The sequence below is a fragment of the Sycon ciliatum genome, chromosome 4 (assembly GCF_964019385.1).
Source record: "Sycon ciliatum chromosome 4, ocSycCili1.1, whole genome shotgun sequence".
NCBI lineage: Eukaryota > Metazoa > Porifera > Calcarea > Leucosolenida > Sycettidae > Sycon > Sycon ciliatum.
Window position 1 is genome coordinate 1,129,217 of NC_088646.1, and position 27,608 is coordinate 1,156,824.

The window sequence follows — 27,608 nt, forward strand, 5'->3', positions numbered from 1 at the left end:
TGTTAGTTCTGATAAGTATGAGTCGTCCATTGCTAGTCATTTGTTTGAGCATCCTGATTGTCGTGCTGTGTATTCGGATGATTGTTTTTCGATTGTGTCACGTGTACGCAGTGCTAGATTGCTGAATGTTTTGGAAGCTGTATACATCCACACAAGGAAACCCAACCTTTGCAAACAGAAACAAATCAAATTCACACTTAGGCTGTTAGGTAGGTCGTCAAAACCTCGTTAGTTACATGTATGTCCAGTGGTTGTCTCTTGTTGTCGCACTACATGTCGCGCTTATTGAGTTTTCTCGCATTTGCACCTTTGTGTCATTATTGCAATTTTCGCTGTTTACTTTAGCTATCTTCTTTCTTTCTTTCTTTCTTTTTGCGCTGTTTTACCACCTTCTTACTGTATTTAATCCACTGTTCCTGTTCCTTTTCTCTTGCCTGTATTTCACCTGATGAGAAGGCTTGAAAGTATACTTGTGAAGACAAAAACTTTCAAGATGTTTGTAATGAGCCTGAAGTGTGTCCTTTTTTATGAGTATTATCGCATTGTTTTATTATTAATATTATTAGAACCCTGGCAACTGTGCCTGTCGGTGTCAGAGTGACCTAACAAGTACCTGCACTGTAATTTCACAAATTTTCGGTGTCCTTTTATTTTCGGTACTTTCGGTGCATCGTTTTCGTACCAAAAATTCAACAGCCAAACAAACACTATTTTAAACACACATCTTCCAATAGGCGACTGCCTCGTTGTACCTAAAATCTCTGTTCACCTAACCTGGTCCTTTGCCCTCATACCAAAATTTTTGAATACCTAAAACTTCTGAAATTATAGTATCCTGCTGAGAGACTCACAGTAATAGCTGTCGGTAACTTACCAATCCGCCATGATTGTCCACCTCTTCATGATGTCGCGCTGCTTATCGACAAAGTCCAGGGCATGCTGACGGGCTGCATGCACATCAATAGAAGACCAACAACGTCTTACGGCAATACCAGAGCGCAAGGCCGGCTGGATACATTTGGCAAAACAATGAAGCTAAACATTCGCATCACCCGACAGTAACAAGGATGCTAAATGGGATGTACGCCATGACAACAAGTAAAATCTGATAAAGATGTTCTGTGACTGGGTACAGCTGCAAACAAACCAAGGTGCTCACGTGGAAGCAGCGCGGTGTTTACAGAGCTGTCTTCAAAGTGAAATAAGATTTCATCAGTGTCATGTCAATGATGCAACCATTCACGAATACTGTACAGGCAGAAAATTTCGTCGGTCAATAATTTCGTCCAACTCCAAAGAAAGGGAGTTCGTCCGGTTGTAAATTTCATCCATGGATCACAAGAGTGTATTGAAAAGCTGGGCAAATCGACATTAGTCCGGCATTTAATTTAGTCCACAAGCTCTTTGGACGAAAAAGACGAAATTAAATTCCAGACGAATATTTCTGCTTCTACAGTAACTGAATATCACTGAGCACAGGTAACTTTACTCCCATTGTCAACACTCAGGACAATGACAGGCCTATTCCATTGTTAGTAGGGCTGAAACGATTGGGATATTTCCTTAGTTGCTCAGCTGATATCATAACGATCGGCTTAGCGACTTATTTCCACACACGTAATACATGTGATATACTTTGTTAGCACATCTCAGTGCTCCGAGACGGACAATCACAACGCTCAGCAGCATCACACTGTGAGCAGTAGTACCAAGAGTAGATAAACAAGAGTGTGCAACTCCGGATCTCTTCTGCACAATCTGCAGATACCCCCGCCCGCGGCGGAATTTTTTGTTGACGTCACCTTTTTCAGAAGAACGCGCATTTTACCCCAAAGCAGTGTGAGAGCACGTGCTGGGCACCGACTTTGTAATGTAAAGCCCGGCCAAGTGGACGAGGCAAAACTTTCCAAAATACTCGCAGCGCGTGCATCGTCGAAAAGATTACGTCAACAAAAAATTCCGCTGCGGGCCAACCCATCACGGAGTTGCACACTCTTGTATATCTACTCTTGGTAGCACAGATCTGCACAAAGGCATGCACAGCATTCAACTCACCCAACTTGCGGATTTCTAGAGGTGACACGTCCTGAAGCGATCTCCCCGACTTCTCTATCTTTTGGGCTACCTACCAAAGCAAACAGTAGCAACAGCAGCTTGCACCTTCAAAGGCATTATAAAACGTACTACCGTACTGGTATACTATCAAAACCTGACAGCTTCTAAAAGAATAGAATGTACTTCGAAGTGAGGTCAATTTTGTGTTGGAGGTAAATCTTTTGGATCTATCCGGCAGCATTTTCTTTCTCAGCATATGTTAGCTGCCAAATTCCTGGCTTCTTTCTTCACTCGTGATGCTTGGTTCCTCTGTTGCAGTAACTTAAGCCTGCGCAAATAATTTGCCTACAGGAGGAATGCATGTGGCTCAACGTTGCTACTCACCTGAACTTCGATCGGCATGCCGTGGCAATCCCATCCCGGCCGGAAGTGCACACGCTTGCCGCGTAGCATTTGGTACCTGGCCGCAAAGTCTTTGACAACCTGAGAGCACAGCAGAGTCATGCAAGAATATGTTTGGCCAGCACAAACCGACTCTACTTACATGTACTTGCACCATAAACTAAGCCGTGTCTTATCGCAAAAAGCTAATTGCGTAAAAACGTGCCCTTTCTTACTTTACGCAGGAAGCACTGGCTGCGCCCGGCAGTACTGTGTAGACTTCCAGACCTCACCACCACCACCGGCACGCTTCATGTCTGCATGCGTCTGCTGCTGCAGTTCAAGATTAGCATTTCAATTTAGTGAAAACTTCTAGCTGTTATAACTTGGGTATGGCTGCTCCGGTCAACCTGCAACCATCGTAATCAGTGCATTTTTCGCTACAAGTTTCAGCAATCTTGGGTAGATAAATAAAGATGAGCTCCGAAAGTAATTTTAAAACCGCGACCAATAAGACGAGCCGAATCAACATGTGCATACCGTATTCGTGCGGTGTCAAACGATGGAAACAATGTGCAGTAAAACGATCGTTTGACACTGCACGAATAAATCCGGTATGCACATGTCGATTCAGCTCGCCTTACTGATTGCGGTTAAAGGGGAAGTTAAGGCAAAAATTAAAATTTCACCAGTTGTAGTCTTCGGGGTGCTGAGTCGAATGGTCTTGGTCCGAGAAAGCTGAGACGCTCCCTTCCTACTTGAATCCCAATCGAACTCGCGCACTTCCACCGAAACTGGGTGACTGCACCCTACTAGATGGGGATTTGTATGCAAAATGTCACTAAAAGCGCCATTTCGTTCTTATATAAGCACGGATGACCGCGATTGGCCCATATGTTGTAGTCTTTTGGACGCTGAGTCGACTGGCTTTGGTCCGAAAAGGCTGCGATGCAGCGTTCCTCCTTTATTCCCAATCGAACATGGTTGAACAAGTGGTCACGTGCTTCTGGGTGCCCAAATAACCTGGTCACCACGCCAGCAGGTGACAACTTTCACACCAAGGTTCAACTCGAGTTCAACTCGAGTGACAGGACTGCACCCAAAAAAGGTCAAACAGGCTAGTAAGTTGTACCCTGCAGGCACGGTGACCAGGTGACTGGTGTACGCAGGAGCACGTGACCGCTTGTTCAACCATGTTCGATTGGAAATAAAGGAGGAACGCTGCATCGCAGCCTTTTCGGACCAAAACCAGTCGACTCAGCGTCCAAAAGACTACAACATATGGGCCAATCGCGGTCATCCGTGCTTTTATAAGACCGAAATGGCGCTTTTAGTGACATTTTGCATACAAGTCCCCATCTAGTAGGGCGCAGTCACCCAGTTTCGGTGGAAGTGCGCGAGTTCGATTGGGATTCAAGTAGGAAGGGAGCGTCTCAGCTTTCTCGGACCAAGACCATTCGACTCAGCACCCCGAAGACTACAGCTGGTGAAATTTTAATTTTTGCCTTAACTTCCCCTTTAAAAATTGCTGTCTCCTCGCCGTTCGTCTGCAAATAATACTAGTAGTAGGGGTGAAACGACTGAATCGATAAGTCGACTGGCCAGTCGATAAGATTGAGTCGATAAAAGGAAACCCTTATAGGGGAAGTATACCCTAAAATCAAATTTTCACCAGTTGTAGTCTTCGGGGTGCTGAGTCGAATGGTCTTGGTCCGAGGACGCTGAGACGCTCCATTCCTCCTTTATTCCCAATCGAACTCGCGCACTTCCACCGAAACTGGGTGACTGCGTGTATGCGTGTGCGTGTGGGTGTGCTTGCGTGCTTACCCACGTGTGCTGAGAGAGATAGACTACGCAGCGAATGAAAAAGGAGGCACGCATTGGTTGAGAAGAAGTTCAGCCGGTTTGCTGCCATGATTAGTTGCTCCCGCATAGCATGAGTTCGGGACTAAGCCGAGTCCAGCAGCTGGATTAGGGAGCCGATGAGAGGAAATGGACTAATCGTCCACGTGAAAGAGCGTCCGCGGCGGAGTTGTCCGTGGCCGTAATATGGGTAGTCAGCGAGATAAAGCCTTGTGTTCTGCTACCATGCGGGGGCTGTGGGCTAGTTCCGTCACGGTTGGATTTCGGCAAGTCCCGGATTTCAGACTGCTCCAACTGCCTTTTTGTCGCCGTGCAGTATGAATTTCTTGTCGGACTACTTAGGGCCCCAGAGGGCGTAAGCTCGTGTTGCAAGGCGCGATGGTTCTGAAAGTCTGCCAGGCCTCGACCCAGTAGATTAGAGATTCAGTTTTTCTCTTGCCAGAAGAGGAGCCGCCAATGACAATTTCACTCAGTGACTGCCATCGGATTGATCGATTCTAACACGTTTGGCTGCTGGCTGCGTGTGGGCAGGACAGGAAGGAAGCATTGTGGCCAGCTCGAAGTATTCCGCACGCCGTATTGTCCTAATCGTCTCCCTTGCGCCAACACATGCGCCGCCCCGGCCGGCATCATAGCGCCTCCAAGGAACTCAACTAAACTGGTCATGCACGACAGTGTCCATGCCTGCATTTTCGGCCGGCATGCTCATCGCCCGAGGCTTGTTGGTCAGGGCCGACGCTGCCGTCGCCGCGGTCTCAAACGAGGAATACCCGCGATCCGCTGCTGAGTAGGATCCATGCTCAGGTACTAGGTACGGGTACAAATCATGTAAACCAACTAGCTTTAGAGCAAACGAGAGCAAAAAAAAATTCTGGCCTTCTGCAAGCAATAGCAAGTAATGAGTGCCGGCTGTGTAAAGTCGCACAACCATGCAGTCGACCGGATGATGGTGAGTGTCCGGCATACATCTTGCTCTGCTGCTCCACCTGCGCATACCTGATACGGTGGTGCGCTTACGGGCGGGCTGCCTGGGCCCCAGATGCCTCCCTGATGCGCCACGGGGTGCCGTCGAAGCACCTGTATCACTTCGGTGATCCAAATGCGAATGCAGCCTTGCCGGTCGCCCGCCAGCCTGCCGCCTACGCGACCAGCCTGAGACTGGCCCTGCCGCATTTGGCGCTTCTAAACGCTGCGATCCGGTAGACAGCTCACTGGGCTGCCAAATACGTGACTGGCTTGAGGACAGTTCCATACTGCACGGCAGGGCGCCCAGCTCAGGTCGCACGCCGTAGCGGCGTGAGCTGGGCGCGGTGAGGGTTGGTGATAACTACAGTTTCCTCCTTCCTCTTCCGGAAACTTCCATTAAAACGCCGTTTCGCTCTTATAAAAGCACGGATGACCGCGATTGGTCCAAATGTTGTAGTCTTTTGGCCGCTGAGTTGACTGGTTTTGGTCCGAAAAGGCTGCGATGCAGCGTTCGGCCCTTATTCCCAATCGAACACGGTTGAGTAAGCGGTCACGTGCTCATGCGTACACCAGTCGCCTGGTCACCGTGCCTGCAGGCTACAATTTTCACATCAAGGTTCAACTCAAAGGTTCAAAGCAGGGAGTCATTCATAAGAGGCTTTTACGACTCCCTGGTTCAAAGGTTCAACTCTAGTGACATACACGGGCCCAAACAGGCTGTAAATGAGCACGTGACCGCTTACTCAACCGTGTTCGATTGGGAATAAGGGCCGAACGCTGCACCGCAGCCTTTTCGGACCAAAGCCAGTTGACTCAGCGGCCAAAAGACTACTGTAAGACATGTTATTATAACGAGTCGCAAATTTAACGATTGTCCAAAATTCATAGGTTAACGAGAAGATATGTTAACGATCTTGCAGTATTCTGCCATATCCACACACAGCATATATGAAGCAGTACGGCCTCAACGGATCTTATTATCACGAAGAAATGTCATCCGTTAAAACGTTAGATTTGCTTCCTCGTTATATATTATACATGTCTTACAGTACAACATATGGGCTAATCGCGGTCATCCTCGCTTTTATAAGAACGAAACGGTGTTTTTATTGACTTTTTCCATACAAATCCCCATCTAGTAGGGCGCAGTCACCCAGTTTCGGTGGAAGTGCGCGAGTTCGATTGGGATTCAAGTAGGAAGGGAGCGTCTCAGCTTCCTCGGACCACGACCATTCGACTCAGCACCCCGAAGACTACAACTGGTGAAATTTTAATTTTTGCCTTAACTTCCCCTTTAAGCCGCATGGGTCCGTTGGAACGTTGAAACCTACAATGTGCTCATATTGTGCTTTGTTGAAATCTACAATGGTCAATGTGCTCATATTTCGCTTCTGTTTGCTTGTACATGGGTGTATGACCATGTGTGTACGCGTAAATATGCTGTACGTGTGTTCATGTGTGAGGGCAATGTCAGTTGATAGATTGAATCTAGTCGATAAGGAATTTAGGGCAGTCGTTTCACCCCTAAATAATAGTGGTAATTGCAGAAAACTGGGAAGAAATTACTACGCTCTCTCTCTCTCTCCTCTGCTCATACCTTGTTGAAGGCATGACCCATGTGAGGAGAACCATTGGCATATGGGGGACCATCATGCAGAATGAAGTCTTCCCCTGATGTGTTGTTTTTCTGCTGCCAGTGATAGAGCTCTCCGAAAGGCAGCTCCTAAGTCAACACAAAAAGCACGCGGGTGAAAGATGTTGCTACATAGCAGCTTTTGGGACATTTACACACCACTAAAGTTAGTTACCTTGACTAAACGATTTTCGGTGGTAATTGAAAAATCCCATTGGAATTTTATGTTCTGTGGAAGGTTCACTGAATAGCCCTTGTTTCGAAGAAAAGTAGCAACTGGCAGGAAAGTACTCCTCCCCCCTAACATGCAACGTCTGGTACCGTGAAGAGAAGAAGTACGCGTGCAAAACTGGTTGAGAGCTGCGAAACAAGACATTGTTCTCTAGCTCTGCCATGCCATGACAATCACGACAGAAAACGAAAATCATCGCAACTTTTCAAAATATTTTGAAAACGAAGTGATCGCGTGGCCACATGCAGCGCGGGGTATACCGGTACAGCAGCTTACGTTCCAGTCTTTTTTTGTGTCGCTGAATCACAAAAACTACGTTTTGGAGATGCATCGCTAGCGCGCGATGCTCAAAGCTAGAGAGGAGCCGCTTTAGCGCCATTTAGTCAGGACATGAGCATGCGCATAACTGCTAACGCTTGGATCCATGGAAGAATGCGACATCGCATCACTGCGATCGTTGTGCTCCGGCCAACGCACCGCTTGCACAGACATAGCTCGCTGAACTGACTCGTACTCGTAGGCCAACTCGTACAGAACCTACCATCTGGGTGGGCATAGAAAGCATTGCAAGCTGAACTCGAAGCTTGCCCAACTCGAATTTTACGGTTACTACTGATGTTGTAGTTGGCTGTTGGATGGCCGAAAAGCCCTCTTCTCCCATCACACCTTATTTCTCTGCCTCTCAAGTTTCTGGTGTGGACAGGGAGGTGGATAGAGATACTCCAGGTTGTGAGGGCAAGGTGTATTGGATCGTCGATCAGATGTGAGAAGTGAGTAGTACGTCGCCGGCTCAGGAGCTACCCTTTGTACTGTCAAGGTGGAGAATTCCTCCTAGTACTGCTGCCTCGAGGACAGATTTCAGTAAATGCTGGTGCAGTCGGTTTAGTGCTGCCGTTGGAGTTGCGGAAGGATGAGTGACAGTAAAGGGGTAAGATCTGTGCGGAGTGTGACCCGTGAGGATTGAACTGGAGACAGCAGTGTGGTCATGATGGCGTTGAACACGAACATCGCCTCTCTGTGTTCTTGCAGCATCACCAATCCAGCTCTAGTAGTGGCCATTCCCAGAAGGTAATGCATGTACATACGTTCTCCATAGACCTGTGTTTCTGTTTGCTCGTGATTTGTCAAAATCGTGCTGAGTAGTGAAAGAAAATGTTTAGTGGATACCCTGCTGACTGGAGCTGACAACAATTTTATGGTCACTCGTTGTTTCAGCATGGCTCGAGACATTCAAAACGCAGTGCTGCTGCGGAGGACACCATCGTTGGCAACTATAAACTTCTCAAGACTATTGGCAAAGGCAACTTCGCCAAAGTCAAACTGGCACGACACTTACCAACAAACAAAGAGGTACGTGGTTTGGGTGTAGTTTTTTGTTGAGAGCAATTTAGGGTTCTAGCCATTTTTCAGTGACGACCGAACCCCTACCATGTTGCTTCCCTCGCCGGCCTCAGGTTGCAATCAAGATCATCGACAAGACGCAACTGAACGCAAGCAGCTTACAAAAGGTGAGGCTCATTTTGTAGCTGTAAATCGATGCATGTTGACCGTGCTCTTTCTTTTGAACTTATGACTTGAGTTGAAGATAAATGTTGTCTTGTACGCCGTGACGAATGATCGAAGTTGTACGCGTCGTGGATTTGGTCACGTTGATGTCAGATGCATAGTTAGGCTTCTGGGGAGCGATGTTCCGAGTAATAGGTTGACATGGATATGGGGAGGTGTAACACTTTTTGGTAGTTACCGCTGTGTCGTGTCGTCCTTTCTCTGTGATGTTCTCGTGGGTGCCTCTGAGTCTGAGAGTGCTTTGGTAGACTGTATGTAAAGTGGCTGGGGGTAGTTGGAGTAATAGTACTGCATAATTATTACTTATTAGCATCAGCTGTGGTTTGAGGTAGATTCCTCTGCCTCCTGAGTCCTGTAGCTGTTGTGCTGTGTATGTGGAAGCAGTAGTATGTGTGTGCATTTCCTGTGGGCATGGTCACCCAGCTGTGCACAGCATTTTTTTGGGCCTTGTAGAAATAGACACACCTGATGACTTCCATCGTGTCCAGTATTTGTCTTGACCATCTTGTAAATGTTGTTGTTTTGCTGCACAGATGTATCGCGAAGTTCGCATCATGAAAATGGTTGATCATCCCAATATTGGTAGGTTTATTTTATACTGTTATGTACGCCGGGAAGCCTTCATTCATTCCTAATCTTGAATGAGTACGAACCTGTAAAATTTTAGATGGGAATTTTAAAATCGCAATCAAGAGAACAAGTAACTTAGTTGAACGGACATGTGGCTACTTTACTCAAGTCAATATGTGGAAACAATGTGCAGTATAAAAAAAAAGAGGAAAAGAAGGTGGAATAGTGAACTTAGCCTTCCCATCATTTGGAAATCCCATTCAACACCTTGTTTAGCAATGTCGGGAGGGGGGGGGGGGGGTTGATGGCCCGCCCAGCACGCCGATCTTGCTCCTCAGGCATTTTGTTGTTGATCGTGATTTTTTAGTTTGTCGCGCTACAGGATTTCCATTATTCCTGGCATAGCTAAACTGATTTCATTGTAGCAAGACTTCTATTACTTTGCGTTGTCGACAACTAGGCGCGTCCCATTTTCAACTCTAGTGTAATTGTAATTACAGTGCGTTTCAAAAATATAGACGCGTGATTTCAAAAAACCGTTATGCCGGCATCTATACCACATCAAATCTGTGTGCAAATTTCGGAATCGGCCGATTGCTATCCGATCGCTTATTACATCTATGAGAGTAATCGGGGGAAGGACCTGAGCAATATTCCGAGAACAATTATCGAAAAATTTGAAATATTTGAAAAATACCATGCGTCTATATTTTTGAAATGGTGTGTAGTAGAGCTTGGTGTAAGGCGATCTATAAATATTGATACATAATAGCAAATATGTAGTCTGCATTATGAGTACTGTGCTGGTGAAGGAATAAGCATGATCTCTAATTTCTTTTCTTTTTTTTGTTGCAGTAAAATTGTTTGAAGTCATCGACACTGAGACCACCCTGTACTTGGCAATGGAGTACGCCAGTGGCGGTAAGCGCTAACTAATCACCTGCGCAGTTTTAAAGGGGCTTTGTGAAAGGGCTGAATTACACTTTATCCCATAGTACGGTACGATTTGGGCGATATTAGCCAGCAAGCGGCTGTTCTGGGCTCAGCGATATGTTCCGAGAGTTGAGTTCAAAGATATATCTCAGTCTGTTCACGTGGGTCACGTCTAGAGTAAGTAGGGGAGCTTTTTAGTGTTGGTCACGCTCTGTATTTTGGAACGTACCATAGGATAAATGGATTATACCATTCGTGCTCTATCGTGTCCCTCATATTTTGCCTAGTGCTACGCACTCGTGAAAATATCCGGTTATCTACCCCTCGTACTCGTGGTATAATCTATCTATACGAATACCTACCATTCACACCTCAATGCAGTTCCGGGAAGCATCCCCTCTCCGAACAGCATAGTGCAATGCATGGGTGCTCTGTTTTTCCCTGTTTTCATGTGTACATCCCTGGTCGCACCGCGTCTTCGCGGCATGAACTCTACATTTTAGGTTTTAACATCACGTACATGTGATGACCGGAGTATGGTTCAGAATCTCGCGAGGGCACGTCTCCAGGCACTCAACGGCCGCGTTTGAGTTTCCCCGGATCTTTAACACGGATATACTGTATCATATCTTATTCATTGTGCTCGTCGCTGTGACACATACCACTTTGTGCTGCGTAGAAAGTAAAGTTAGCTCAACCAACTTAGGAAGTTCTGCATGAGAGAAGGGGGGGGGGGGGCTGAAGATACAGTGTGACCAGGGCTCAAGGTCCTGATTGCACATGCACTTTGGAAGTGGCGGTGCCGCAAAGTCAAAAATTACAAAGGAAAGCAGAACTTCCATTCTAGGACCTCCAAAAACCAATGCTGAAAGTTCACTCTTGCGGAAAGGACTGGTTTGTATGTATCATTGTATATGTACCGTTGTATGTGCTCACCGCCACGTTGCAGTGTGTTAGTAGTACATTGTGTTCAGAAGCCAGTGAGAGGCTCAGCTCATTTCGGTTTGTGTCTTTGTCTTGAACAGGTGAGGTGTTTGACTACCTTGTCGCTCATGGCCGTATGAAGGAGAAGGAAGCAAGGGCCAAGTTCCGTGAGGTACGTAGACTTTATGGATTGCATTTCCCGTTCTCTGTATGTGTGTGCATGGTGTGCGAGTGGTGATGCAGCACATCCTGGAGATGCGTTTCTCTAGTGTTCTGTGACTATGGCTTTCAATGTAGACAGTCATGTCAAATGTGATGTTTTGTTCTTTGTACAGATCGTTTCTGCAGTACAGTATTGTCATCAAAAACATGTAATTCATCGAGATCTTAAGGTGAGCATCAAGCTTCTCAAAGCTTGTCAATTTGTCTTGTTCTGTTGAGTATGATTTGTTCTCATATCCTTGTGGCAGTACTACTTTCCTAGAAGCCTCTGTGTTCACTTCTGTGGTGGAGGTGTCTTTTTTCATTCTTGTCTGCATTTGTATCTATGTAATCTGACTGCAGGCTGAGAATCTTCTACTTGACAGTAACATGCACATTAAAATTGCCGACTTTGGATTTAGTAACGAGTTTACAATTGGTAGCAAGCTTGACACGTTCTGCGGCAGTCCACCGTACGCTGCACCCGAGCTCTTTCAGGGCAAGAAATACGACGGCCCCGAGGTGGATATCTGGTCTCTTGGTGTAATCCTATACACTCTTGTCAGTGGCTCTTTGCCATTTGATGGACAAAACTTGAAGGTCAGTTTCCTTGCTTTTCTTCATTCTCCCTGCTGCGGCTGGGGTAGATGTACCACAGTCTGTCCTACTTGTGTTTAGCGACCACTCCATGTTGCGCAGTTTGTCTTTACTGTGGGAATATGAGTTTATTTTATTTTTTATTTTATTCAATGACCACTTTGCGTGGCGATTGCAGGGTTTTTATAGCCAACCACGGCTAAGTTTGCCTGCAAGTGGACTATGAACAGATGTTGGTGACTTGTACATTACAACGTTGGTCTAGAGCTCCAGCATTCTAATGGTACCGTCATGTCCCAACTGTTGTTGGTGGCGCTGTGTTGTGTTGTGGTGTGCAGGAACTGAGAGAACGTGTGCTCCGGGGGAAGTACAGAATACCATTTTACATGTCAACTGGTGAGTGCTTCCGAGGAACCCTCTTCGCTACAAATTTGCTTTGGAGTCTAAAAATAGTGCCGGTGACCATAACTGTACAGGGTGTTTGGAGGATTTTGGTAGAGTTGTCTTGTCTACATGTGTCTACATGGTATATGCAAGCCTTGCTTGATAGCATGCTGTCCTCGTCATACATGTGTCTACAGTACTACTTTAAGAGTTTCTAGTCATCGTCAACTCCTCAAGAATTTGCAACTCTTCATGGGCAGTGTTTTGCGAGAATTTGCGTCATGCAACACACCTCCGCTGCAGGCACATGTTTGTCATAGTTGTGTGCAGTCTGGATCCGGCACTTGGAGATTCTGTCCCATTTTCTGCAGGGAATACTGTAAAACTATTCTCTTGCCTGCTAAATCATCCCTGAGTGTTTTTTCTGGTCTGCTTTGTTGTCGCAGACTGCGAGAACCTCTTGAAACGATTTTTAGTTCTCAACCCAGCGAAGCGCTCGTCTCTCGAGGTAAGCTGAGTGCAGTGGCCATTATGTGCCTGGGTGTGCTTGACGATGATCTGTGGATGTGCAGCTGTAGTACTGCAGCTTGGAGTGTGAGATGGCCGGTGTACATATGGCCAGTTTGTTGGTGATCTCGAACCTTGGTTTGCTTGTGTGTGTTTGTAACCTTCAGGTGATAATGACAGATCGGTGGATGAATGTGGGGTATGAGGATGGTGATGAGCTTCGGCCTTACGTCGAACCTATCCCAGACTTCTCTGATCCAGAGCGTATCGGTAAGGCTACCTTGAGGCCATACATACACTGAAGTAATGTCCTGTAGTGTTCAAGAGAAAATCGAATGGTCTAAACTCTAAAGCAGGATTTACAATGAAATGCTCACTCGATGCGCAAGTGATGCTACAGGTGATACAATTTGCAGGAGAAGTGAGCGAAGTGATGTCACTTAGTGGTTTTCTCTGAACACAGCACGAGAGTGTACGGCTCCTTGGCATTCGGGTACTTGTAGCTGCATATAATTTGTACGAATCCACAAACTGCTCTTGCACCATGTACATGTGTACAACTTTTGTTGCCAAATTAAAGTCTGCGTTGCTTTGTGAAAGTTGCAATTATTTCCCTGGGTTTGAAGCCATCATGTTGCATTGCGAAAATCCTTCTGTCCATTCTGCCTTATACTTTTCCTTCTGGCATCGCGTGTATGCAAGGATCTGTCTTTTGTTCGGTTAGGAGAATATGCTTTACATACAGCTTTGTGTAGTCGTTGCGTGTTCTGCGAGTCCTTGCTTGGCACGTGCTTATATGTGTTTGTGTGCCCGTGTGCTTGTTTGTGTGTAGCTGTTCTGGAAAGACTCGGTCACAAACGTGAACAGCTGGACTTGTCTGCTAAGGAAGGGCGCTATGATGACGTAATGGCCACATACCTCCTCCTTGGCCGGAAGGATATCGTTCCCACAGGATCTGTAAGTTTTCACCTAATCTGCCTGTGTTGATTTCTAAACCGCTTGAAGAGCGTGCCATGTAGCCATCATAACTTGGCACTCTTGGGCTGGAGAACAGCATAGCGTTGTTAAAATTTAGCAATGCATGCATGACTGGCAAAGTAGCCACAGAAGTAAACTTGAAAAGTTATACATCTCCTAGCCTGTTCTCCAGTGCTTCGGGTCACATGATTTTCTCTTGGAGCGCATCTGCAACATCCTAGAGAGAGAGAGAAATTTTGATGATTTCACTTCTTGACTTGTTGCGAAATGGGCATTGCTCTGCCTGTTTGGATAACATGGGATTGAAGTTTGTATGCTGGCTTGTGTTTGTTGGTGTAGGTGGATCGGTCGCTTTCTGACTCCACAGCTTCATCTGGTGCTGCTAGCTCCAGTACGTCGGGTGCCTCCAGCTCACACAGCAGTTCTCATCGTCGGACCAGTGAAATCGTTCCTGCGTCCAACCATCGCTCTAGTGGTGCGAGCGCAGTATCGTCTGATCGACCGTCATCAGTTCGCCAACCGAGCAGTCGTAGCAATGGTGCCTCCGCAGCGTCGACATCGGGAACAGCGTCCACTTCGGCAGCTCCGAGTAGTCTTGATGCATCTAGTCGCACTCACTCAGCCGCACAACGACGCCATAGTGCAGCAGTTACTGGTGGTGAGAGGCAGGCCGTACCGGCCTTCACCTCGCCTGCTCGACACGGTGCTACAACTCACGTAAATAGCGGCAGCGCCAGCACTACCACAAGCCCTGGTGGCACTCCGTCCGGCGCCACAAACTTCCTGGCGCAGAATAGCATACCCGGGCGACAAACACAAGTGTCGCGCAGTATGCGGCATCGTCGTGATCATCTCTACCCGTCGACGATCACTGAAGGTGCAGCAGCTAGCAGTGGCAGTGCATCTGGCGTGGCAAATGTAACGTCTCCCACCAGTAAATCGTTAGGCGGTGTGCGTGCAGACTCGGAAAGGGGGAGGCCGTCGCCGCTGTCGTCCACTGGTAGTGCGTCGGCAACGGTGAAGGCACCCCATTCTGTCGATTCTACATTCGCCAGTGGCTCTGCAAACAATCCAAACAAGTCTGAAATACCTCGCCGAGGGGCATCGTACGCCAGATCTTTCAAATTGCCAAAGGTGAGCTGCTGGTCAACTCTATTTTTGTACCTCAATAATGCATGTACTTGGCATGGTAGGGGCTTTCTTTGGCACAGCTCAGCACAATATCCATTAGGGTTCCCTGTAAGAAGGCGATGACGCCTGTTGGGAATTCCCTAGTAAAATAAGCATAAAAATAAAATAAGAATAAATAAATATCCGTGCCCTCGTATCAGTCAGTCCTTTTGTTTACACTGTGACTAGTAGTTATACTGTAGCTGCCTTGTGTTGGGGTGCTACATAGTTTTGGTGATTGTTTTCGCTCTCATCTCTCTCTCCCCCACCCCTCACACACACACACACACACCCGTATCAGGCAGTAAACCGTGGAATGTGTTTTGTCATCTTTGCTGTTTCAGAGTCAGCACCGGAGGAGTCTGTATGGAAATGAGGGCGATGCAAGGTATGCTACATGTACATGGATGTTATGTTGTCTGATAACTCGCATGTCTGCAGGTGACATGTTTATCCCGTTTGTACCATTTGCATGTGGACGAGGTCGCTTGTTTTGGGTGGGATCCTGTGCTTGTGGCACACTTGCATCCATTTGATTGTGCCCTGCTTTAGCATTGCAGTACTCTACTTTTGTGGAGTATCAACCCATAGCATGTAGTGGCTGTGCAATACTGGTACCCTTCTTGATTATACCTGGGTTTGTGCCGGTCTCCTGGGAAATCATTCGTGCGGCATGTCCATTGGGGAACAGCTTGCGATAGCAGCAGGATGAGATCATCTCCACAGCTGACCTCACATTCAGTCCCGGTGTTGTTTGCAGCAATGATCCGGGTGAAAACTGTCCCTTGAGGCTTGACCTTGTACAGGTGTTGAGATGAAGTACTGCAGTGTAGATTGTGAACACACACACATACATACACACATACACACGCACGCGCGCTCGCGCACACACCTTTCCCTGCATAGTATGGGGGGACTGCAGTGATGCTCAATGAAATCTGATCACATGAGGCAAGTACGCGCTGGCGGCTGGGTGCAGTGCAGCCCTATACCTACGAGTACTAGGATGTGACCTTATGCAGGGATCAAGCCTGACTCATGCGATTGGATTTCATTGCGCAGCACTGTAGTTTGTTTGTGCCGTTAGTGTATCATGCCATTGCAAACATTTGTCCATTCCTCTTCTCTCATCCTTGTCTCCTTGCCTGCTGCCATTGCCACAATCAAGTCCGTCATCGCCATCCCCAACACCATACGAACAGTCCACATCACCTTCACCATCCTCTGCACAAGCCATGAGGCGCTTGCAGTCCTCGTCAGCAGCATATACGCCAAGTGGCGGTGATGAATTCAGGCCCAGGTGTGTGTCACATACATACATTAAACTTCTCTGTCTCTTCACTCAAAGTCAACACCAAAAGCCCAGATCTATGGCCCTGTTTACTCACGTTTCACCAATTTTTCATTTTTGTAGTAATTTTGTTCATTGTCAATGGGATATGGGAGAGTAGCATTCTGATTCTTAGCCTGCAATAAAGTACAGGGCTTCCCGTGTCCTGTGATATTGGGGTTCGCACATTGGGCAATATAGCAGCATTTGGGTTCGGGGTGAAATGATGGTCTCAATTTACCAAGCGAACTTTCTTCATCAAACTAGCAAAGGTGTCGAAGGATTCTTTTTTATCAGTTCACAGTTCCCGTCCAAGCGCACTCTGTGCATGCACCCTGCTAAGTACACGACTGTACCCATATTTGTCGTGCAGTCACTACATGTGACACAACCGTAACTTTTGCTCTGCGCAGTTTGCATCCCCAAGGCTACTTCTGCACACCGTGGCCATGACGGGCGCCCATTCAAACGAAGTCCGAGGCATTTGCAGTGGCACTTGCCGGAGGCCAAGTTGCACCTAATATGGAAGCCAAAAGGAACACGACTAGTTGACTGTACAGACAACAGTACAATACATGTATGCATGTATTCAGTGAAGATCAGTGCATGCATGCAGTATATGTGTCTTGACCTTCGTTCGAATTGAAAATGACGCACGTTTGACACCTTTGTCCACCCCTTATTTGGGTCCACTGGGACTCACTGGATACTTACTGTTTCACTCTTACTTAGTATGCACAGGGTGCGTGGTGCCCCTTGAAAGTCTGCTGTAAGGCTGCTGCAACCTAAAATTTCACTGTAGTTTTTATCTAGGATTTGTCCTCCTATGCTGACTATCCGTGTCTCTTGGTGTTCTTGGTCTTCTCTACTCTAGCACCGCTCCTATCGGCCGGCAGACAAGTGTCACGACAACGCCAAGCTTAACCTCCGGTGCCCCATCGCCGTCTACACCGGAGCACTCTGGTCCGCTACAGCGAGGCACGACGGCGCGTGCCACATTCCACCTTGGACAGAACCGGGAACGCCGACATACGCATCACAACGGAATAGCACCGGACGACCCAGGTTACGATGACCATGACCAGGTGCCAGCAGGCGGCGGCCTTTTCCGCAAGCTGACATCGAAATTCAGCAAAAAGTAAGTCAGCCTGCGTTCACATTTAGTTTAGTTGGATTTTTCTTGGCAGCCATGGCCAATAGGCAATACCGTAAGGCTTATGTGTGAACTGCACCTGGAATAGTCTTGAACGCCTCAGTTCTAGAGCTGTACTCGTTCTGTGTCTACACGCTTAGCTGTATGTTGTGCATAGTGCTGGAATCATCTCTTACAAGTTCTCGAACATGTCTGTATAATTATGTTGTTGCTGTATTCAGGAATGTCAACGAAGAGTCGTCTAAACCACGTTCACTACGCTTCACGTGGAACATGAAGACGACGAGTACGATGGATGCCATGGACATCATGCGCGAGATCCGGAACGTACTGGAAGCCAACTTGTGTGCGTATGATGAGCGCGATACATTCTTGTTAGTGTGTTCCTATGGGGATTCAGAAGATAGCATGGTGCAGTGGGAGATGGAAGTTTGTAAACTGCCAAGGCTCTCCGTCAACGGTGTACGAATCAAGCGACTATCAGGGAACTCGCTCACATTCAAGCACATTGCCACCAAGCTGACGAACGAGCTCAAACTGTGAGTGTGTATCGGCGATTGCCTTGTGCCATACTTAGAGCTACTGCATCACCGTAAACTGTTTCAGACACTTGAAAATGCTTATGTTTCCCATGTGACGGTGATACCATGTGTTTGCCTCTGGCTTTTAATAAGATTATTTGTGCACACGTATGAAATCTGGACGGTTTCATTACCTCCACACGAAATACACACACTACTTAGGCTTTTATGTCCGCCGTACAACTTGCTTCTGCTGCATGTATGCTCCACTCGTTCATAAATTCAGTCCTTTCTCCTCCCCCTCCCCCCAATATCTATATACATGTAACAGTGGCTGTGTCTCGGTCTGGTCTATGGCATAAAACCTACTACATTGTACTCTCATGAAATTGCCTCATGAAATACATGTTGCCTTCTCATTTGACCGTGATTGTTTGTTGTGCGGCAACAAAACCGCTGCTTGTATCTGTTTTGTAACTTGGTATGCCCCTGGTGCAACTTGCTACTACATTCACATGTACATACTCCCCCGAGCTCTCCCGTGTGATGTCCTAGATTCATTATTTCTGGCTGGGTTGTGTCTGCTGTTCTTTCAAGTTTTCACCGTTAGCCACTGTTCTGCTTTGTAACAACTCACTACGTTTTTTTGCTTGGAGCTCTTCAGTCTCCATGGATCGGCGTGTATTTTGATCATGATGAGCCCTCTCACTATACGTTGCTTCTACCCGGTGTTTTAAGGCGGCATGCAGCACATGTTTTTAGAGTATTTCCCAAAGGTAGCAGCCCTAGCTGCGACGAATGCGTCACACATGTGGCATATGTACATAACATTCATTATGCATGGTCTACCTGTGTATTTATATCTTGTCAATGTCCATCTATCCCAGTGTGTGTGACTGAGTGAGTGAATGTGTCAGCACATGTGCACCCTATTCTTGGTTTTCCGTACTTCGATACCGGTATTGATCAAAACTGTGTCTGGTATCAAAGCAATGACCATTACCAAGAGTTGCTGTTACTCACACTGTGGATGGTGATTGTTTGGTCGAATAGTACAGTTGTTATTGCGAGCAATATCAGTCCCTTGGTGCTCATCAGGGAATTGACCCGTCTCCCTGGTGTTCACCCTAAAGAGGTTTGACTGTACACCATGATAATCAATGCAGCTTGTGAGGCCATGTACTCGGTATTGGATTACGGTTGGAAAAAAACTGTGGCCTCCAAACTCGTGTTGTGCTTACTTCAAGTAAACCTTTCACCCTGAATTGGTGAGTGTGTGTGTGTGCGTGCTCAAGTTTCCTAGAGTAGCGTTGTAACTCTTGATATTATTCGTACGGCTACTGTATAACATGTAATTTTCAGTGTAGTAAACTTTCAGTGTCGGGGACCTGCCAGGTTTCAGGTGTAATAATTATTATAGCCCATATATATATACAGTGCATACTCCACTGCCATCGTAGTATACCGTAAAATCCCGCGCGTTATACAGCTACTTGAAGTAGTTGCTTGCGGCAACAGACTAGCGGCGGAGCACGCACATTCTTCCAAGTCTAAGACAGTAGGTCTGCAAGGCATCATGCTGAGCACTTGGGTGTTGCTAAAATGAACTGAACGACCGGTACATACATTCCACCAAGAGTACATGAAAACCAGAGTGTGCAGCTTGGTTGGGTTGCTGTCACGGCGCAATTCCGTGATTACATCATTTTAGTGATGTGGTGCATACAAGCAGGATTCAAACAGGTTCTCTTTCTGCACAACTGCAGCTCAGTCGTACGCACTGCGCCATTTCCCACCTCAGATCTGCGCCAAATATGATTATAATCACGGAATTCCGCCGTGACAGACACCCGTATACGTGTACTGTAAGACATGTTATTATAACGAGTCGCAAATTTAACGATTGTCCAAAATTCATAGGTTAACGAGAAGATTATGTTAACGATCTTGCACTATTCTGCCATATCCACACACAGCATACATGAAGCAGTACGGCCTCAACGGATCTTATTATAACGAAGAAATGTCATCCGTTAAAATGTTAGATTTGCTTCCTCGTTATAATATACATGTCTTACAGTAGTAGAAAAAGACCCAAGCTGCACACTCTGGTTTTCATGTACTCTTTGATTGCACGTGTACATGACTGTACTACAGCCTAACACGTTCAGATCATCCACATCATACGTATCATATGTGTTGGTATTTAAAACATGACAGAACACGATCAAGTAGAAAGTCCTAAGAAGCATGGGCCACATGATCATCACATTCTAGCACATACGAAGTACTACGAGCATAATTACGTGGAAATAAGATACGTCTGGGTAATTATAGTATCATGGTTTGTTTGTTGCATGAGGTAGAACATGTTGCGAGATCACGCTTTTGTATCATTCATTTTCATGGGAAAAAAAGATTTATCTAATGTTATGCTAAGACTCCTCATCATCACCGATATCGATATCGCCTCCGCCTAGCCGGTTTGCTGCATTGCGCAATGCACCGGCCGACACTTGCTTCGCAATGCCCTCACGAAGACGCCCTGCAGCACCATGAATGCCAAAAGACAGACAGACGGAGAGCGAGAGGGAGGGAGAGAGAGAGAGAGAGAGAGAGAGAGAGAGAGAGAGAGAGAGAGAGAGAGAGAGAGAGAGAGAGAGAGAGAGAGAGAGAGAGAGAGAGAGAGAGAGAGAGAGAGAGAGAGAGAGAGAGAGAGAGAGAGAGAGAGAGAGAGAGAGAGAGAGAGAGAAGGGAAGGGAGAGTATTTTGTCAAGGAAGGACCCAGAGTCAGACTTCGTGCCACGTGCATTGCACATACTACAGTTGTGGCAAGTGAAATCCGACACTTGGCATAGGGGACTGCGCCACAAATGGACACCAATGATGTAATGCACTGCACCTAATTTGTACTATAGAGCCGTATGCATCCCAAACAGATTGAAAGGTCACAGCATAGATACACACAGTTCACAAAATATGGTACACACAAGGAGTATTGGTATCCAATCCCCATTCATTTTTGCCAGCACCTTTGAACCTTGACTGTGATGAGTACGAGTTTTGTCATCAGACAGATAAAGTTGTATGTAACACATGTACTGTACGTATGCAGGGCTGCAGGGGCTGCAGACTGCATGGTGCAGTCCCTTATGCCAAGTGTCGGATTTCACTTGCCACAACTGTACTACGCCAGGCCAGGCCACTCAATCATCATAGTTTACAGTATAAAATATAGCAGTTACACACACACACCTCAGACCTCAGACCTGCCCATCGCAGAAGCGATGGTAGCAAACAGCTATGTTAGATATAGCAACTTGTGCTAGGATTACACCATTCAACAGCTTCTGATGAATTGACCGCCACTAATTTTAGCCCTGTCTACACCACACAGCTGATTGAAGTACACACATACACGTACATGCTTTCATCTCCTTATCATTCCTGGACCTCTCTTATCTTGGGAACTCTGGCTAACAGCCAGTTTTTCCTGGATGGTCATTACAGACAAGTGGCAAAGGTCCTCTCTTATCACTGCACTTATCTCCACAAGGAAGAGCATACACTGACACAGGCTCCTAGGCACACAAGTGGGTGGACAGGTCTGACACACCTGGAACTACCCTACATATAAATTAATAATACTAAAACTCAAGGGCAAAGGAGGAGAGAGATCCACAACCACCCGCCACCCAAGGGGACACATAGGAACAACATGATGTGGGTTGAGGACTTTTGTAAGACAACGGCAACTTTAGCTTTGTGATGTCAAGAATACGATTACCGTATAGGCGCGAATAGAAGCCCCGGGGCTCTATTTTTCCAGAAGACACCCAGGGGGGGGGGGGGGGCTCTATTCGAGAGGGGGCTTTATTTTTTCAATAGAAACATCAATTTTTCACACCTTTCAAGATGATCGTTTCTGGCGCAGCGTGTTCCCATTTTTGCATGTCTCTACGTTGACCCCAGAGGGCCAGAGTGATCCCGTACCTCCAATATGGATCTAGTGATCCGCAAAGCACACTGTGTTGATCGTGCATACCGCACATGGTTCATGTACTGCACTACAACGTACGAACTGTGGGCGCTCGATTAGAGCCCCGGGCTTTTATTCGAGACAGGGCTGTATTACTTCGAATGCCTCTGAGGGACGGGCTCTATTCGAAGGGGGGCTTGTATTCGCGCGCGTACGGTATTCTACGCAATCCCTCCTGCTGTTGAAGTACTGATGCTCATTGCAGTCAAAGTCACCATATCTATAGTGCACCGCATCATCGACATGATGACTGCTGGCACAAGCTGATTTTTGTCTGTTTGCTGCATGTACAGCCGTGCCCAAAGAAATCCAACCCAAGTGCAGAAACCAGCGCCAAGGGCCAAGGCTCATGCGGCCCGCAGATCAGTTTTTGGAGCATACATGATGTAAGTGAAATGGAAACGTGGCGATACTGTTCAGTGTTGACTCGTGGGTCGGATTTTTTCGGCCACAACTGTACTTCTACTATGTACTGTAGAGACACTCAGCCACCAGACATTGAGCACTCTGTGAACAACGGAAGCGCTCTACTGCGTAAACAACAACATGACAGTGACCTGAAAACAGCACTTCAACTTCCACTCGTGGGAAGAAGGATATAAAAAAAAAAACTTAAAGACGGCTTGGTGCTCAGCACCTTACCTTTCTCTTGCAGACTTTTCTCGGCTTGGTCCTCGGCAAATAACGAGATATACTTCTTTGCCTTGGGAAAGTACTGCATGAACAAAACACAAGACATACCCTCAGTGCATAACGTGTGGTTTCACACCTTTGTCATGCGACTAAATTTGTGTAGACAGTGATCATGGCATGTGGAAAGTGGAACAATCATGGCTGACATCATGTGGCCCATAGATGAATCAGCCTTGAGGAATTTAAACGTGATAGTAATCCATTCGAGCTGCACACTTACTGTTCACATACTGTAAATATACAAAATTTCGGCGCTGCAAAATTTCGGCACTTCACGATTTTTGACATTTCGGCGGCGATTTATTTTCGGCGTGGGGTAGAGGGCACGGTATAGTGCGACAGATGCTGTGAAAAATTTCATCGGCGTTTTAATTTAGGCGTTTTGGGTCGGTGCCGAATATAGCCGAAATTAAATAGCTGCCGAAAATTTGTATATTTACAGTACTCTTGATCACGCTAAGAGAAGACTGCACAATGTCAGCAACGTACAAGTGACACCAGCAGTAGGGACAAACACGTACCTCTATGTAATTGAAGTCTTTATGAAGGTCAGCGAGACGCTCCTCCAGCAGCCGCCTGATAACACCCGTACAGTACACAGCCAAGCACACAAAATTACAATCCGAGAAATGAACATAAAATGAACATAAAGCACAAAAACTACAAATTAATGCATTACCAAAACAGCACATGCATAAAGTAATAAACTGCACTAACAGCCATCTCCTAAACCATGCTCACCTGTCACTTTTTGAAGCCGATCCCAACTTCTTGTTACACTGCTGAATTTTCCTCATAAGCTTCCTCTTTTCTGCACAAGCAGCAACGCCAGCACATAATTATGCCACATATGCCAAACAATGAGTGACATAAGCAGCAGCAACAAAATAGAGCTGCTCATTTGACATATAACGTTATGTTCATTCAAAAGCAGAGAGAGAGAGAGAGAGAGAGAGAGAGAGAGAGAGAGAGAGAGAGAGAGAGAGAGAGAGAGGACGAAGAGAGAAAAACCGAAAGATAGAGGGAGAGAACAGGGACAGGAAGACACACAGAATGGAAGGCACCAATTTGGCATATATACACGTAGACCCACCGAAGAAGCGCACCATCCGATACTTCTTTTGCATACGTTGCTCTACAATCTGCCGCTGATGATCCTGCTGGTCGCCACGCAGCATAGCCAGCATTCTCTCCTGCGACTCACGAACTGGCGCTGGCAAATCATCCTACACACCCAACATGCAAATAAAGACTTAGATTGCAGTATTGGCATACAATCACAATACTCAATAGCCAGGGTGGTGGCATTCCTACAGTTGTGGAAACGTTAGTGTGGCTGACCCTTACGCAAGCCTTGTAATTCGTATACAGATTACACATAATCAGCACTGGTTCAACTGAAAAGCTACATGTACATGTATTGAAATGCTTTACGTTACCCTACGTCTAGCCCAGGAGCAGTTTCATATGCCATGCAGCTTGGTTCCGGGGTTTTCAGTCTGCACGTGTACATGTAAGTCTTTTGTTTTGCCTTCAAGACATCAAGACAGTTCATTTTCATCTCGTGAGCAGCAGTAACGTAGCGTCTACTCTTTTCAAGCAAAAGGAAACAATATGAAGAATGTCGAATATCTCAATATCCTTGTCAGTTTTGTGCCTCGTTGTCGCACTATCTGACTGTATATTATCACTATCTGACTGTATATATCTCGTTACCTTAGTGGACTGTTAGTCAAAACTAGTAACTCAAAGGTCCTTTACTCTTTACAAATCAGAAGAGAAATGACTGTTACTGATGTATCATGTTAGCTACTCATGTATTGCGCATGTACTTCAAGTTGCTATCACCCGTATAATCAAGAGTACATAACCCCCCAGAGTGTGAAACGCCTGATCCAGCTCTGTATAGGGTCTTGGTCGAGCGGAATCGGATCTTCTGATGTCATGCGTACACTCCACACCAGCGCAAGGCCGGTCTCGAGGCAGGGCACCAGTGTTTTTGATCCGAGAGTACCCGCGACTCCCCGGGTTCCCCTCAGATGTGTATGGTATTATGACGCAAAGATCCGATTCCGCTCGACCAAGACCCTATCCAGAGCTGGATCAGGCGTTGCACACTCTGGGGGGTTATGTACTCTTGGTATAATGCGTATTGTTACATTATACGCCTTGCTTCACGTGATTACGTCATGTCTCTATTGGACGCATGCACGCATCCATATTCTGGAGTCATGTGTTCTTCTCCTTGCTCTTCTTCCTCACTTGAGAATGTAAATAATTAGTTTATATTATCTTGTCACCAAACTAGTTCCTGTTGTCTAGTAGTAGTGGTGTGCATGAGAACATAACATGGCGCAGTGAAGTTTCGTACCTGTGTTTTTCTTGCCCGTGGTGCATCCCGGTTGTGTTCGCACGAGGCCTGCAGGTCCAATTTAAATTTTTTATTTATTTCTCTAGTCGTGACCGTCTTCCGAAATGTCAGATGCAGCTGCACCAAGTGTGCCGAGCGCAGATATCGCTGCTCTTGCCGATCTCTTCAAAAAGCAGATGGAGGCAGCCAATGAACGAGGGAAGCGTCTCGATGCAATCATCACTGGTCTTACTCAACAGAGTCAGCCTCGCTCGTCGCCAGCTCCAAAGCCTGTCGCGGCGGAGCGACCCATGCTGCTGTCCTCCGCGTCCCTGTCAGAGTTTGCTGCCTGGCAGGAACTGTGGGAAGACTTTTCTCGGTGCCAGCACCTGACAGCACAGTCGAAGGAAACCAGGGTATCTGCCATCCGTCAGTGCCTTGATGAAGACCTCAGACGTTTTATCAGGGAGGGCACCATTGTCATCGCGACCAATCCTGATGCGTGTGATGTCTTGGAGGCGGTCAAGCAGTTTCTTCGCCGACAAAGAAACCCAATACTTGACCGTATTGAATTTTATAAGCGAACACAACAGAAAGGGGAATTGTTCGACGGATTCCACACTTCCCTGAAGGAGTTGTTTAACACGTGTGATTTTGTGGAACACGAGCTCTGTTCTGCCTGTTCGGCACGTGCCTGTTCTACGTGCAAGACTAATCTCGCACGGGTCCACGCGGACATGATGCGAGACCGCATTGTGATCGGTATCCTGGACGACACCACCCGTCACAAACTGTTGTCCACCTCCGACCTGACATTGGAGGCGACAGTCAAGGTGTGTCGTGCAGAAGAGGCAGCCACACAGACCAGCCACCACATCCCTACCGCCGGCCAAGTCAATGCTGCCAGGAAGTCGTCTTATCAGCGCACGAAGTCAGCTTCACAGCCCCCAGTTGAGGCGAAGCACACTTCTGCTCGTGATAAGTGCCGTAACTGCGGACGCACAGCGCACACGAAATCGCCGTGTCCAGCGATCAACAAAGTGTGCCTCAACTGTAATGGAATGGGTCACTTCCGGGCAAATGTGCAGCAATGCACTAACCACTCAGCTATCATGTACTTCTACACAAAGTTTTTTCCACTGTCCTAGCATTCTCCAGCTGCAACGTAGGGGATAAATAAATTGTCCTGGAAACTTGAACTATACGTGTCCGTATCGGGATCGGCAGCTGACACTTTCTCCGACTACGGCAGCAACTTGATAGGCTGGGTGAACGTGATCCCCACGTACGGGCGGTAGGCTGTAATGTTCTGCTATCTGGGTGCATTGTAAGACGTCACGGTGCGCTACTTTGAATGTGAATATGTTGTTACTTGAATGTCGGATTAGTGCTATAGTGTTAATTTGTATACAGTACTGTCAGGCGCCGAAGAACGGAGCGCCGAAGAACGGAGCGCCGAAGAACGATCAGGCTAGAATTTTACCAAGCACAGCATCCCAATGTATACGGGGTGACTCAACCGTGCATAGACTGTAATACATGAACATAAGAACGGTCTAGGCTAGGAGGCTGACCCCCAGTTCTTCGGCGACCGACAGTACTGTACAGTATTGTACCAGTAACAGGTAGTCTAATAAGATTCTCTCTATGTTTGTCTTTCTTACTCCTGTCTCTCTGTTCGCTCATTGGTCAAATCTTGACAGCTCTCTACATTTTTTGAGCGGCCATTATATTCTGCTCCTGCTGCTGATTGGTTAGTTTTCCCGGCGGCCATTGCTCCTTGTCAATTATGCACAGTTGGCATACTGTAGCTGTAATGTCTGTATTGATACCATCAACCTTCCTCACTGAGATCTCTCTTTGAGCAAGAACAAGTCTACTTCCCTCCTCTAACTCTCGTCAAGGTGACCGTGCGGGGCTGGATGGATACTTGGATCAACTACATTGGCTGATAGCTTGATTTGGGTACCACAGCATGACAAACGTATGTTGTGTAACACTGTTGCCATGGCATCTGTATCGCATAATTAGTATGTCTGGCTTAACATAATGTACAGCGTACACGAGCATACTAGTATTCTGTAGCCCAGATACTATTAATTTTAGCCCTATCGTGGATTTACATAGCCAAAAACACATTCCGATGGTAAAGTTCTGTTCAATATTGTACTAATGCTGAAGCAACGATTGTGCAGCAACCAAGAGTAGAACCACCCACTATCATTTCGGTGACACAACACAGCAGGAATTCAGCCTTACCTTCTTCAGAAGCCGTTCAATCCCACGAATCTGCACCTTGACAGATTTCTTCTTAGCTTTCGCTCCTTGGGGTGGCTTCTTCGCCCTCGCCATCTCTCATAGCAAAGCTCCCAGGTCCTTACCAATGATCAAAAACACGGCACTACTACTACAACGATCGCTTCTGTGCACGATCAAGTCTTCTATCAAAAGAAACTCTCACCAAAGCTGCAAAGGCTTGAACACGAGCACTGAAATACATGGTAAAAGTGACAATCGAGTCGAGTCAACAACAAAACTCATTAATTTTTCTTCTTCTATTTT

At 46.7% G+C, this 27,608-nt stretch overlaps 3 protein-coding genes across 4 annotated transcripts in view; 1 reads left to right on the top strand and 2 right to left on the bottom strand.

Moving 5' to 3' along the window:
* LOC135813797 (probable isoleucine--tRNA ligase, mitochondrial) overlaps window positions 1–7,336 on the bottom strand; it is a 31,623-nt gene extending 24,287 nt beyond the window's left edge. The window contains exons 1-5 of the mRNA XM_065326804.1: window positions 7,074–7,336; window positions 6,863–6,988; window positions 2,440–2,538; window positions 2,056–2,125; window positions 875–947 (exon numbers count right to left, since the gene is read on the bottom strand). Of these exons, the coding sequence (XP_065182876.1) occupies window positions 875–947; window positions 2,056–2,125; window positions 2,440–2,538; window positions 6,863–6,988; window positions 7,074–7,274 (569 nt within the window). The 5' untranslated portion in view covers window positions 7,275–7,336. The remainder of the gene's footprint in view (window positions 1–874; window positions 948–2,055; window positions 2,126–2,439; window positions 2,539–6,862; window positions 6,989–7,073) is intronic.
* A 326-nt stretch (window positions 7,337–7,662) lies between these two features.
* LOC135813794 (serine/threonine-protein kinase MARK2-like) lies at window positions 7,663–18,845 on the top strand. Of its 2 annotated transcripts, XM_065326798.1 has the most exons (18): window positions 7,664–8,058; window positions 8,160–8,198; window positions 8,346–8,480; window positions 8,585–8,638; window positions 9,230–9,278; window positions 10,122–10,187; window positions 11,225–11,295; window positions 11,459–11,515; window positions 11,688–11,924; window positions 12,260–12,317; window positions 12,752–12,813; window positions 12,980–13,082; window positions 13,645–13,769; window positions 14,130–14,924; window positions 15,305–15,348; window positions 16,129–16,260; window positions 17,165–17,428; window positions 17,665–18,845. In XM_065326798.1, exons 1-18 carry the CDS (start codon window positions 8,041–8,043, stop codon window positions 17,984–17,986), a joined length of 2,631 nt encoding a protein of 876 aa, XP_065182870.1. In that variant the 5' UTR covers window positions 7,664–8,040; the 3' UTR covers window positions 17,987–18,845. The 2 variants fall into 2 exon arrangements, with proteins under 2 accessions (XP_065182871.1, XP_065182870.1); XM_065326799.1 differs by lacking the exon at window positions 16,129–16,260 and having other exon boundaries at window positions 7,663–8,058.
* Window positions 18,846–20,141: 1,296 nt separating this feature from the next.
* On the bottom strand, window positions 20,142–27,559 carry LOC135813795 (uncharacterized). The gene is made up of 6 exons (XM_065326800.1): window positions 27,306–27,559; window positions 23,790–23,922; window positions 23,438–23,507; window positions 23,218–23,272; window positions 22,646–22,718; window positions 20,142–20,509 (listed from the first exon to the last, which is right to left on the bottom strand). The coding sequence occupies exons 1-6, from the start codon at window positions 27,396–27,398 to the stop codon at window positions 20,400–20,402; spliced, it is 534 nt and encodes a 177-aa protein (XP_065182872.1). The 5' UTR covers window positions 27,399–27,559; the 3' UTR covers window positions 20,142–20,399.
* Between the last annotated feature and the right edge of the window lie 49 nt (window positions 27,560–27,608).